The 12,895-nt window shown below is 46.0% G+C and overlaps 1 protein-coding gene across 23 annotated transcripts in view; it reads right to left on the reverse strand.

Moving 5' to 3' along the window:
- Positions 1–5,117: 5,117 nt before the first annotated feature.
- Positions 5,118–12,895, reverse strand: part of LDLRAD4 (low density lipoprotein receptor class A domain containing 4) — a 440,311-nt gene continuing 432,533 nt past the window's right edge. For all 23 annotated transcript variants that reach the window (XM_023241720.2, XM_045041610.1, XM_023241723.2 and 20 more), the window contains one exon: positions 5,118–12,494. In XM_023241720.2, the coding sequence (XP_023097488.1) occupies positions 11,964–12,494 (531 nt within the window). In that variant the 3' untranslated portion in view covers positions 5,118–11,963. The remainder of the gene's footprint in view (positions 12,495–12,895) is intronic.

The raw sequence follows: 12,895 nt of genomic DNA on the forward strand, positions 1-12,895 counted from the left end.
TCCGACCTGATGTCTGCCCCCAGCCCACCGCTGGGGCCACAGTCAGACTGGTGTGTGCCTTCTCTTCCCCTCTCCTAGGGGCGGGATTCACTGTGGGGTGGTGTGGCCCATCTGGGCTACTTGCACACTGCCAGGCTTGTGATGCTGGGGATCTGGCGTATTAGCTGGGGTGGGTAGGCAAGGTGCACACGGGCAGGAGGGGCAGGCTTAGCTCGCTTCTCCTTAGGTGATCCACTTCAGGAGGGGCCCTGTGGCAGCGGGAGGGAGTCAGATCCGCTGCCGGAGGTTTGGCTCCGCAGAAGCACAGAGTTGGGTGTTTGCGCGGAGCGAGCAAGTTCCCTGGCCGGAACTGGTTCTCTTTGGGATTTTGGCTGGGGGATGGGCGGGGGAGATGGCGCTGGCGAGCGCCTTTGTTCCCCACCAAACTGAGCTCTGTCGTCAGGGGGCTCAGCAGCTCTCCCTCCCTTTGTCCTCCAGCCTTCCCGCTTTCCGAGCAGAGCTGTTAACTTATGACCTCCCAGACGCTAAGTCGCGCTTGCTGTCGGAACACAGTCCGTCAGGCCCCTCCACTTTTGCAAGCCAGACTCGGGGGCTCTGCTTGGCCGGCGAGCCGCCCCTCCGCCCCGGCTCCCTCCCGCCAGTCCGTGGAGCGCGCACCGCCTCGCCGCCCTTCCTACCCTCTTCCGTGGGCCTCTCGTCTGCGCTTGGCTCCGGCGACTCCGTTCTGCTAATCCTCTGGCGGTTTTCTGGGTTATTTAGGCAGGTGTAGGTGGAATCTGATCAGCAGGACGCGCGGGGAGCCCAGCGTCCTCCTACGCCGCCATCTTCCCCCGTCCCCCTGACTCTTGGTTTAGCTCAGGTCATGATCTCACAGTTTTTGAGTTCAAGCCCTGCATCCAGCTCTGCACTGACAGCATGGAGCCTACTTGGGATTCTCTTTGTCCGTCAAAGTCTTTCTCTGCCCCTCCCCTGCTCACTCTGTCTCTCTCTCTCAAAATAAAACTAAAAGAAAAAAAATCATTGTTAGTATATAGAAATGTTACTGATTTTGTGTGTTAATTTTATATCCTGTAACTTTACTGAATTTGTTGATTGCTTCTAACAATTTTTTGGTTGTGACTTTAGGATTTTCTATATATAAAATCAGGGCATCTGCAAATAGAGACAATTTTATTTCTTTCTTTTCAATTCTGATAACTTTTATTTCTTTTTCTTGCCTGACTGCTCTAACTAGGACTTCCCAGTACTGTGTTGAATAGGAGTGGTGAGAGTGGCAACTTTGTCTTATTCCCAATCTTGGACAAAAAGCTTTCAACATTTTACCATTGAGTATGATGTTAGCTGTGTGCTTGTCACATATGCCCTTTATTATAAGGTGTGTTCCTTCTGTGCCTAATTTAAGTGTTTTTATCATGAACAGATTTGTTTTAAATACATGTCTTTGATGTTTATTTTTGAGAGAGGGAGAGACAGAGCGTGAGTGGGGGAGGGGCAGAGAGAGAGGGAGACACAGAATCCGAAGCTGAGCTGTCAGCACAGAGCCGGACACAGGGCTGGAACTCACGAACTGCAAGATTATGACCTGATGCTTAACCAACTGAGCCACCCAGGCACCCCATGAACAGATTTTGAATTTTGTCAAATCCCTTTTCTGCACCTCCTGAGATGATACGATTTTCTTTCCTTCTATTAATGTGATGTGTCACATTGGTTAATTTGCCTCTGTTGAGTTATCCTTACATCACAGGGATGAATCCCACTTGATTACGGTGAATGATCCTTTTAGTGCTGCTGAATTGATTTGCTAATATCTTGTTGAGCATTTTTGCATCTCTCTTCATCAGGGATATTGGCTTGTAATTTTATTTTCTACTAGTGTCCTTATCTGGCTTTGGTATCAGGGTAATGTTGGCCTTATAAAATGAGTTTGGGAGTATTCTCTCCTCTTCAGTTTTTTGGAAGAATTTGAGAAGAATGGGGTTACTTCTTTCAATGTTTGGTAAAATTTACCAGTGAAGCCATCTGGCCCTGGGCTTTTCTTTGTTGGGACATTTTTTTATTACTGATTCAATCTCCTTACTAGTAGTCTGTTCAGATTTTCTGTTTCTTCCTGATTCAGTCTTAGTGGGTTGTATGTTTCTAAGAATTTTTCCTTTCTTCTAGGTGGTCTAAGTTGTTGGCATATGGTTGCTCAGAGTAGCCTCTTATGATTGAGTTTCTGTGGTATCAGTTTCCCTTTTCACTTATAATTTTGTAACTTTGTTGATTTGTTCTTTTTTTTCTTGGTTTGTCAATTTTGTTTATCTCTTCTAAGAGCCAACTCTTAGTTTGGTTAAGCTTTTCTGTTGTTTTTCTATTCTCTGTTTCACTATTTCTGCTCTGATTTTTATTTCCTTCTTTCAGCTAACTTTGGGCTCACTTTGTTCTTTTTCTAGTTCCTTAAGACTAGAGGTATAGGTTGTTTATTTGGTATCTTTCTTGCTTGTTAATGTAGGTGTTTATTGCTATGAATGTCCTTAGAACTGCTTTTGCAGCATCCTGTAGATTCTGATATTTTTTGTCTCCATTTTTGATTGTCTCAAGAAACTTTTATTTTAAAAAAAGTGTACTTTGAGAGAGAGAATGCGAAAGCAAGAGAAAGGGGAGGGGCAGAGAGAGAGAGGGAGGGAGAGAATCTCAAGCAGGCCTCACACGGGCAGCATGGAGCCTGACACATGGCTTGAACTCACAAACCATGAGATCATGACCTGAGATGAAACCAAGAGTTGGATGCTTGACTGAGCCACCCAGGCGTCCCTCAAAAAAAATTTTAAATTTCTCCTTTAATTTACTCTGGTGCTTGTTTCTTTCACTGGCATTTTAAGCTGCAGTGGTTGGTGTAGACAGCATTCCAAGGCAAAGTGCTGTCTACAGGTCTATAGTAATTGGGCAAAATGTTTTTAAGTTAAATCTAGAATATGGATGTTGTAACAATAGCAGCTCCTTTCATCGAGAGCCCCTCGTGGCAAGCACACTCCATTCTCCCGGCTTCCCATGGGCATTCCTGTTGGACAGGTAACATTTAAAAACAACTGCCCATCAGGTACATTAATTTGAGATAAGGCTAATATTTGAACCTACAGGTCTGTAGGCTCCAAAGCCTGTGCTTCCCTTTAATTGTAAGTAGGAAATCTCAGAGGAGGGACAGATGCCAAATCGTCATAGAGCCCATGCCAAAGATGGGAGTGACAGTGCCCTCACTCTGCAGCAGTTCAGGGCAGAGAGCAGACGAGGGGGGTTGGGGTCACCTGGCCCACCACAGAGACTGACCTTTGTACTCCGGCTTCAAAGCATGCTTACAGATGCATGGTAACAGTAGCCACAGCACAACTCTAAATGCAAATGGCTTTGTAAACAGGTAAGTTATACAGGAGCTCCTGTATACAATTGTCTATAAATATATATACATGCATCCTGGTAAGGCATTTTGAAAGTCTGCATTTCAGTCACACTGTGCTGTGTTCAAATGACTACAGCTGTAGCATTGACACTTCTGATTTTTTAGAAGAGTATGTGAAATAGGGCGAATGAGGTTTGTAAAAGCTACAGTCTGAACAGAAACATGATGTTAGAACAAAGAACTTCGCAAATGCTAAATTTTTACTTTTTGGCTGCTATTTTAAAATGAACATTTAAATTAGAATCCATTCAAAGCAAAACAGCATAATGAGCAATCTAATTATGATGTTCTAAGTAACAGACTCATTATAGACTGTTATGTGCAAGTATCATCATGGAGAGTCAGAAATGCGGTGTTTTATTCCAGGGCTCACTATGAGTGGATCTCTGGAAGAGGACACCCTGTGTTTCCAAATGTTCCCTTAAGGGGGCAGGGAGAGGGCAGCCTGAGGAGTGTGATTATCCAGTGCTCTGCTTAGCAGCCAGCAGCTCTACTGTTTCACAAACAAGCTAATGTACAGAATTAAGTTGGTCAAAGGAAGCAGGAGATTGGAAAGGTTTGGGGTCCAAGGCAGGCACGTGCTGGCAGCACTGAAGAACAGCGGATAACTCCCCAGGTCCCCAGGGTGGGACACAAGGAAGTTGAGGCAGAAGGAGAGATCATCACGGAGAGGAGGTGTTAGGTTCTGTTCATGTCCTGTGCTAAGTATAGGCCTAGCTGGGAAAACTGTGGATCCAGAACTGGGTGTTTCTCTCCCCAGCCAGCAGTGCCTGGCTCTTCCAAGGACCCACTTGAATGTGGTGTGACTGTGGCAGAGGCATGAGAACTCCACTCCAGTGCTCTGTGGCCATTGTCATTTCAGCGCCAGCCAGGAGGGACAGCTTCTGGGCTTGCTGGCAGCTTCCAGACCACAGGTGTCTGGATTTTTCTGCCTTAGGGCTTCTTCAGAAGTCTTCAGCTCTCACCCAGGGTGACTGGCTGGGAAGATAACCCCAAAGGGCAACCCTCAATAGTGGAGAATGGTCCGTCTCCCTACCTCCCCTGCTTCTTGGCACCATCCTGAGCCCCAATTGCCTACAGTGGAAATGAGCATGAACACTTTGTCTCCCTTGTCTCTCATTACCTGCTTCATCCTCTGGGAACAGCTCCCAGACAAGGGTACCCTTCAAGTTACCCTCATGGAGATCCTCAGCTCAGCTTTTGCTTTCAGGGAACCTTACACAGAGACAGCTACCACTTGACTCTTGGTATAGACTCCTTGTGGCAGAGGGAGAGTTGGAGGGAGCTGTTTCTCTGCTGTGACAGGCACACTCCAGGGTTTAGTGAACAGGATCAAGTAGGCATCTCAAGCTCCCAACCCCCTCCTTCCTGTGCAGAACTTTGTCCATGAGGAAAGTTTATAATCTCTCAATGAAGGAAATTTTAGAGTCCTTTTGCTACATGATCACAGACTGAAAACTTCCAATGCCAAGAAACTAAACCGCTGAGGCATCTGTCCCCTCCTCAGGCACCTGGGCTCCAGTGAAGCAGTTCTCAATGGCTTCTCCCATGATGAGACTTGGGGAAAATCCCTGAATGTTTCTCTGAGACCGGGTTTTAAAACACGTGTAGTTTTCTCCCCCCACACAATGTGCTTTGTTTTTGAAAGATTACAAGAAAGAAAAATAGGAGACACATGTATATCACTGATTATTTTTAATGATTTTATGCTATGGTTTGACCACAGCACTAAGAACAAGCAGAAAAAGCTGATTTCATAACTAACAGCACTTAGAGCAACATCTTTAAAAGTATTGCAATTACAGACCTTAGGTCTAAGAACTACATCACCATTGCTCAGTTAAAAGAGGCAGATACACAACAGTTGGAAATATTTCTCTGTGTATAACTGGAAATTATTCTGAAAAGTAAGCACAAATAGCTGTTAAACACTTTAATGACTTCTGATTATCAGAGCTCACATGAACTACTGAAAAGTTCATATACAGTTTGTACTTTTTTAGTAGGCTGCTTTATAATAAAAATTAAATGAACTAAATGCTGTGAATAGTGTTTTACACGTTTTAAAATAGCTTTAAACTAGACAAATACAATAAGAAAATGTGATTTTTGAAAGCCATGAAATGAAAAATAGCAATATACTGACAAGCACATTAAAATAAACCAGTATCATTAACAGTAAAGTTTAAGCCTCAGTTCTGTAGAAAGGAAGCAATGGTGCGGTAACACACTTTAGTACCTCTGAGTCTAGAACATTCTCTGATGACACTCATGCTCAACAGTTCTCCCAAGAGATGGAACCTGGAAGGGTGGAAGTGTTGCTCCTGACAGCAGTGAGCCTTGTCTCCTGATGCTGAACCAGAAGCACGAGGGGCCCCTGCAGGACACACAAGGGGCGCAGACGGTGGGGGCTGGACAGGACAGAGCACCCACGAGGTTAACTATCTTGTCATGCCCTTTCAGAACAGTGAGAGAAGGGCTGGTCTTTAGTCCTTCAGCATCAAGAGTTGCATTGTAGAGGTGTTTTCAGTTTAAGGATAATCGGTAATAATTTGCTTTCTGGAGGATAAGGGCATGATTCTCTTGTGTTTTCAAAATCAGAACATACACCACAGAGCAAATAAAAAACATGAAATTTATTATTCTGGTGACAGAATAGAGTGGAACTGTGGATCAGATGGGCAAAACTTCACTGACTGCCTTTACGGACAACACCAGAAAGGATGTACACACCCATGGTTCAGTGGTTTTAGCAAAAATGTGCTAGGCTTTTCTTTTTCTTTCTTTAGTATCAGGATATTTGAAAATAAATGCAGAGGTCCTAACAGAGGCTAACACTGAGCTGGAAGGATAGATGCTGCGTAAGAGGTGTGACAGAACATGCAACTGAAAACATAATCCCTAACCGCTGGCAAAACCTAGTTTGTCAAGATCACCACGAGACGCCAACAGGAATGGATAGAAGATTCTTCACTTGGCTGGCTGATAGCTAATTCTCTGCTAATGATAACCCAAAAGAAAACAAGTTTTTCTAAGAGTGGGGTCTTCTCCTAAGTGTTTTTGTTTTTCCTGAGATACTTTTTCCCTACAAACCCATTGGTTCATTGGCTCCATAGCTTCGGTTTGTCAAAGAAAAAGGCACAGAGAGACTAGGGACACAGATGGCCAACAAGGCCTCTGTACTGAACAAAGTCCTCTTCTGCAGCCTGATTTACTTAACCGGGACATTAGTTTTGCAATTTTAACGACATGTGCACTTTTCTCTGGGGTTTGACATCTTCGTTATTCTACAACATAGTATCTTTTCATAAAACAAGTTGCAAAAATTTTTCTGTTACACTGGTCCAACTGAGCATCACTGAAGAGATTAAAATGAGAAGCATCTAATGGCAACCAAAAAGCTGTAGGATTTTTTTTTTTAAGGGTTTTCACAGCAAAGGTGCAACTCTCAATTGCTATACATATGCTGGTCATAAACAGTGGCTTGCTTGTTCAGACTTCTTTCCCTTGTGTTATAATATTGATATTTAATAGGAAAATAAACTACATAGACTTTTATCTGTATGCATCCATTTGCAAATTTCCTTACAAAAGAGGACAAAGCACATAGGCATTCACAAATTCTATGCCATTTCTGTTAAAATCGGTATCTATACATTATATTACAGTATTAACAATTTTTTTGTTCTACCCATTGGGTAGGATATGTGCATAATATATTCAAGTTATATACAGCACCTTACAAATAAAAACAGAAGACAGACAACTGAAAAAGCACCATTGTAAGTGAGGCACAACAAAGGTGGGAGCAGAGTGCGGCAGTGGGGGCTCAGTTCCTGGGTCTGCTGATGTCAGCACAAGACCCCGTGGGGGCTTCAAAGCGACTGGCATGCAGAGCTCTTTGGAACACCATGGGCGACATGACATGCGAGTAGTGCGTCGGGACCCCCACCACACTGCACACAGACAAGCACACGCAGAGGAAGGAAAGAGGATGAAAGGAAGGCAGCGCTTTCTTGGCAAGGCATTCGGCTCACACACACCAGCTTCCTGACGCAGCCGGCCTGGGAAGCAGCAGCAGCAACAGCAGCAAACAACTGTCTAACCCTGGCAGTAAATTACAAACTTAAACTATGCAAAAGATGCAGTACTTTGGGTAGTAAACTAACCTCAGCTGAAATCTTGGTTCCTGAAAACTGTAGGCTATGGTGAGGCAGGTATTTCGCACAGTCCGTCACTGACCTATGGCCAGGCTCTGGCAGCTGGCATCAGGGGAGCAGCGAAGCTGCTGAGACTAACTTTTGTGATCTGGGGTGAAAGCACTTTCTTCATCTGTGACTTGGATGGGCAACTGGTACCTACAGTGTTGCTCACACTAAGGAGGGGACACCCACCAGCCCGTCCCCCAGTTGTGTCATTTTATTTAGGTTCACCAAGGCCAAGGTGATCTGGGTGAACGTCAGCAGAACGAAGCCTGTATCACGGCCATTCAGCGATGATTGGGGACGCTGGCAGAGCGAGGAGGCAGGCTTGGGGGGGGGGTTGTCTGGTGCCAAGCATGGGCATATGTCTTGCTTTAGTCACACAGACAAAATCAAAAAGTTAACAAAAACCAAGTGTCCTTCCCAGTTTTTTTTTTTTTCCTTTGCACACTGCTGAGCTTTGGGAATCTGAAGAAAAATGAAAGGGATACCAAACGACATGCAGTTAATATTGCCGCTCTAAGCGGCAAGCCTCAAGCAGGGGCCCCAGCCCAGCAAACACAGCTGGAGCGTGCTGGGGAACAGCCCCCGGCCCTGCCTCCAAGGCCCCAACCCCAGGAACCTCCTACAGGCAATCCTTAGAAAAGCAACTGGATGGAAGGTGACTGAGCCTTGTCCAGGGGCAACTCTGCTTCCAAGGGGAAGGCTGCCATTTGACCAGATTCTAGGTCAGAACAGCTCTCTAGCAGCGCATGCATGTGAGCCTGTCCCATTCTTCAAAGTACAGGCAAAGAAGATCAATGAAGATATTCAGAAGCCCAAGACGGACACCGTCATCTGTGTGCCACATTCCTATGTGGGTGCTTCTGAAGGCCTGCCATCTGCCCCTGTGCTCTCCCAAGAGTTTGAGCTACAATCAGTGGATACAAATGTAGTCCTCATGACAAGTCTTCGTAAAGTTTCATTAGCTATGCTCTTCGGCTATCTTGAAATTTCTTGTGGGCTGGGTGTCCATATGCATATATGGTGGTGAAGATCAGAGGGCATGCTTGCCAAGCTCCTTTAACACTAAATTTTCGCCAGGTACACAAAGAATGGAGCAACTTTTACTTAAGTACATAATTTGTTTAGCAAAATCTCTTGTCCTAAGGACTGCTTTGGTGACTCAAGAACAGTAGACTTTCTGCAAAAGCAAATATACTCCTGAAAACTGTGTTCCTAGAAATGGGATTCAACATGCCTTGGGTTGCATGCTCCTGGAAGTCCCAAGACAATGGATGGGAACGTCACAGCAGGATGCCCAGGAGGACCCCTTCCCACCCACTGCTCCTTTGAACAATACAATTCTTTTTTAACACCCTACTGAAATAATAAACCTACCACAGATTGCCTAAATCTGGTTCCCAAGCCAGACCCTTGTGTCCCCCAAGCATGTGATCTTCTTGAACATTCACCCCCATACAAGCTGCCTCCGCACGGCACCCCTTGACCTGCACAGAGCCAGTGAGGGGCAATGCTGTGCAAACAGGGCGGTCACTTTCCAAGAAGCTATGGATCACCTTCTCCCCGTGGCAAAGGAAATTGACTATTAATTCAATTCACGACCTTGGCTTTTAAATTAATTCATTACAGAGGTCCAGCCTCAAGGACCATTAAGTCATGGTTTGATAGGGCTGTGTCTTTAAATAACTATTTAACTCAAAGGGCAATTCTCCAGGGTGGAAGAATGGGAAGAACCTCTTCTGAAAGATGATTAAAGTTATTTGAATTAAATAATTGCTTCGCCAATACTGTGGACATCTGCAAAACATTCATATACTTGCAAAGTGACTAAGGAATTTACCAGTTTCTGACCATAGCTCATTTCTTGTAGCAGGTAGAACAATAAGGATTGTGAAACCATTTTGAGCTAGAGCTATAGGGGTGGGGGGTTCACCCTTTATCAAAATTGCAGGTGAGGCTTAGAATGGTAACCAACCTCCTCTTGCATCTGACAGGACACCTGATCCATAATTTACCCTGAGCCCCCATAGGTGCTGCCATCCCTCTACAGGGTGAGTCAAGGCTTCATGCCAAGGGGATGCCCAGCTGCCTTAAGTGCAGGCCTGTGACCCAGGCAGTGAGCTGAACTGCGGGAGCACCTGCAGCATGGGAGAGGCAGCCTCCAGGTCCAAGTCCAGGCTCCCAGCGATCTGCCCGATCTCAGAATCCCTGCAGCAACGCCCGACACACACACTTTCAAATAAGGTCTGATGCCTGAGTTGCAACTGCTGCTCACATTTTCTCTCACTCTCCTTTTAAGAGTTTGACTAGTTCTGTGGATCTTAACTGTGGGAAATGGAGGAATCTAATAGAGATTCCAATCCTGAAAACAAAACAAAAACCAGCCACTTACTGACCAAGAGAAGCAACAGAAAGAAGCAGCCGACAGGACTTTTAGTTCAGAACATTCTCCAGCCCCCAGCCCACAGCACAAAGTCACCTCCCTGAGAAACCACCTTGGAGACCCACAAACAGACACGAACACACGTGTGCCGACGCAGCATTAAAACTGCGGAGATCAGAGTCACCAAGCCATCATTCCAGTCCATTCATTGTTCTACATGCATAGGCCAAAGGGGCCTGGCCAGCCCAGGGTCGGCAGCGGTGGACAAGCCCTCCTGGGGCGTGGCGCGGCCTAACCCTCAGGCTATGGCTGACAGACAGGCCAGATGGCAGCTTCCACAGAAGGAAGTTATCCATTCCACATGAGAGCGAATGTTTGTAAATATCAAGGATTTTAAAGCTAAGACTAACAAAATTTAAAATTAGCTTTCTAGTTGCATTTTAACTGCATGTTGTGCTTTTTATCCTGTGCTCTTATGGTCATGCCTCCCCCCGACCCCACCCTGCACTATCTGGTAACTGTCCAGTTCTGGCCACCACTGCCCAGGGAAAGGAAACTCCCCTGGGAGCTGCGGTGGGTCCTGAACACCGCACTCCTTCGAGAGTGACATGCAACGGCTTGTTATTGTGCTCTGCACCATGGTGTTCTCTCATTCACTCTCCAGGGGCTTCCTGCACACGGAGAAGCCACTGGTGGCATCCCTGGCACACCGAGGCCGGGCAGGCCACGCGGGGACCACTGCCTCTCGAGCACTGACCAGCTGTCTGGGCTTGAACTGAACTATCTGCTATGTAGAAAAGGAGAGAGACAACGGGAATACACTGAGAAGTCACGTATTTCAACAGTATTAAGAATAACCACCTTGCACTTTAAACAATTTATTGCATAAAATAATGTATGTGTCTGAGTATATTTCATGCTACAGTGAAAAAAACCCTCTAAATTACTGAAGAAACTGCACTGCTGGAGGACAGGGGCAGCACTGCATGATACTGGGTACATAAATGCAAGTGTCAGGTTCAAATGTAATAAAATATGCAGCCTAAGACTAGCAGAGTAACACAACACATCAGAAATGCTGGGATTTAGTATTTCCTCCCTTCCATCCAAAAGTCTCCAAACACTTCGGTGACGCACTGCTACATGATGCAGACTCTTGTCACACTGCCTTGGTTTCTGTAAGCTGGCATGTGTTAGGCTACAACCCCAAACATCTTTTCTCACGTGAGTATGGGGAACACTCCAGGTGCTCCTTGGGCCTAATAAGAATCCACAGGCGAGAAGACAACATACAGAACTCCACACAGAACAGTTCCCTCGTATATAAACATTTAGATAGTGCAACTTTCAAAAACACATCATCACAACACAAATTAGCTCCTTGCGCTCATCTAACTTCTTCACGTTATACCTTGGCACACAAAACGGGAATTCTGAATCATATTTTTAAAACAAAATAAAAGTTCCACACCTTGGGAGAAAAAGCAAACTGGCCAATACTTCCCCGTGATAATATATAATAATGCATCCTTCTTTATCAATTGATTATAAACCAGGCCATTCTGGCCTCTTTCTCTGCAAAGTCTCCTTTCATAATTAAATAAATCAAATACCTCTTGTGGGTTTTATTTCATGATATCTTCAAAGCATCCCTTTCTCTGTGTTCCCATGCCCGCCCTTTGCCAAAACCAGCCCCCGTCCTGATGCCTGTCCCCAAATAAACACTGTTTGCGGTCAGACCGGATGGAAGTTTGTATTATTTCAGTCTAGTCTGCATGCAATTCCCCTGAAAGGAATCAGAAACAAAGACCATGTTTGCACATTTGGTTTTACTTCGTTGTAGCACGTGAAACGGAACAACACTGTGCCTGGGAGCGGAGGCAATGAGGCCCTCATCCCTCCTTGGCTTCTGCCTCCTCCAGTGCACGTCAGAGGGTCAGACGAGGTTCCCAGGCTTCCTGTCCTTGCCCTGGATGGGCAGCACCGTGCCCCCTGAGCTGTCCTGCTGAAACGGCAGTCTGCTCCCCCTGTGTGCGCTGCTGTGCTGGTGATGGAAGAAAGAGGCGCCAGGGTAGTGGCCCATCACCTCACTGTAGGTCGGGGGCGGCCCCTCCATCCTCCCGTTACTGCTGCAGGTGCTGGCACTTATGCCCGAGTTGCTACTCGGCGGACACGGGCCCCCACTGTACACAGAAATGTCTATCAAATCGCTGTCGAATATGGTTCGGTTGGGCGGGGCCCTCACAGATTCTCGGTTGAGTTCCCTCTGCTGTTCAGGGTCCCTGAGCTGCAGGGCGCAGGGCCCCTGGTAAGGAGGCGGCTCCTCCCCATCGGATAGGGAGATGGTGGGAGGAAGGTCGATCTCGTGCTGCACGTAGGGGTAGGTGGGCTGGAAGCGGCTGAACCGGTCCCTCTGGATGAAGGATGGGGCAGTAAACCTGTCCCTGGACCGCGGGGCATACATGATCTGCAAGGGAAGAGGAAAGGGTTGAAGACATTCGTGACACAATAGTGATCACGAATGGGATGGTATCAAGGAAAGTCATGCTTGATCTTGATCTATGTTCTCAGCAGTTTGAAGACTTTCCAAACAGTCCTCAAAACAGGAAACAACAGGAAAAGACTATTTCAGGAAAAAAAAAAAAAGTAGTTTTCTTATTCCTCGTGACCTACAACATCACCTGGGCAAACTATGGTTTATCTAGCATGGTTTCACTGTGGAGAACTGTGGTTAACTGAGAATTTGGGTTTAATGGGAGTTGCTGTGTATGCTGTGTATACATTTTCTGATGGTTCCTTTAGAATATGACAGCAATTTCCAGAGTGCAGTAAACAGTAACAGAGTGGAAAGCGCTGTTGGGGGCGGGA

This window comes from Felis catus, chromosome D3, assembly GCF_018350175.1.
Source record: "Felis catus isolate Fca126 chromosome D3, F.catus_Fca126_mat1.0, whole genome shotgun sequence".
Taxonomy (NCBI): Eukaryota; Metazoa; Chordata; class Mammalia; order Carnivora; family Felidae; genus Felis; species Felis catus.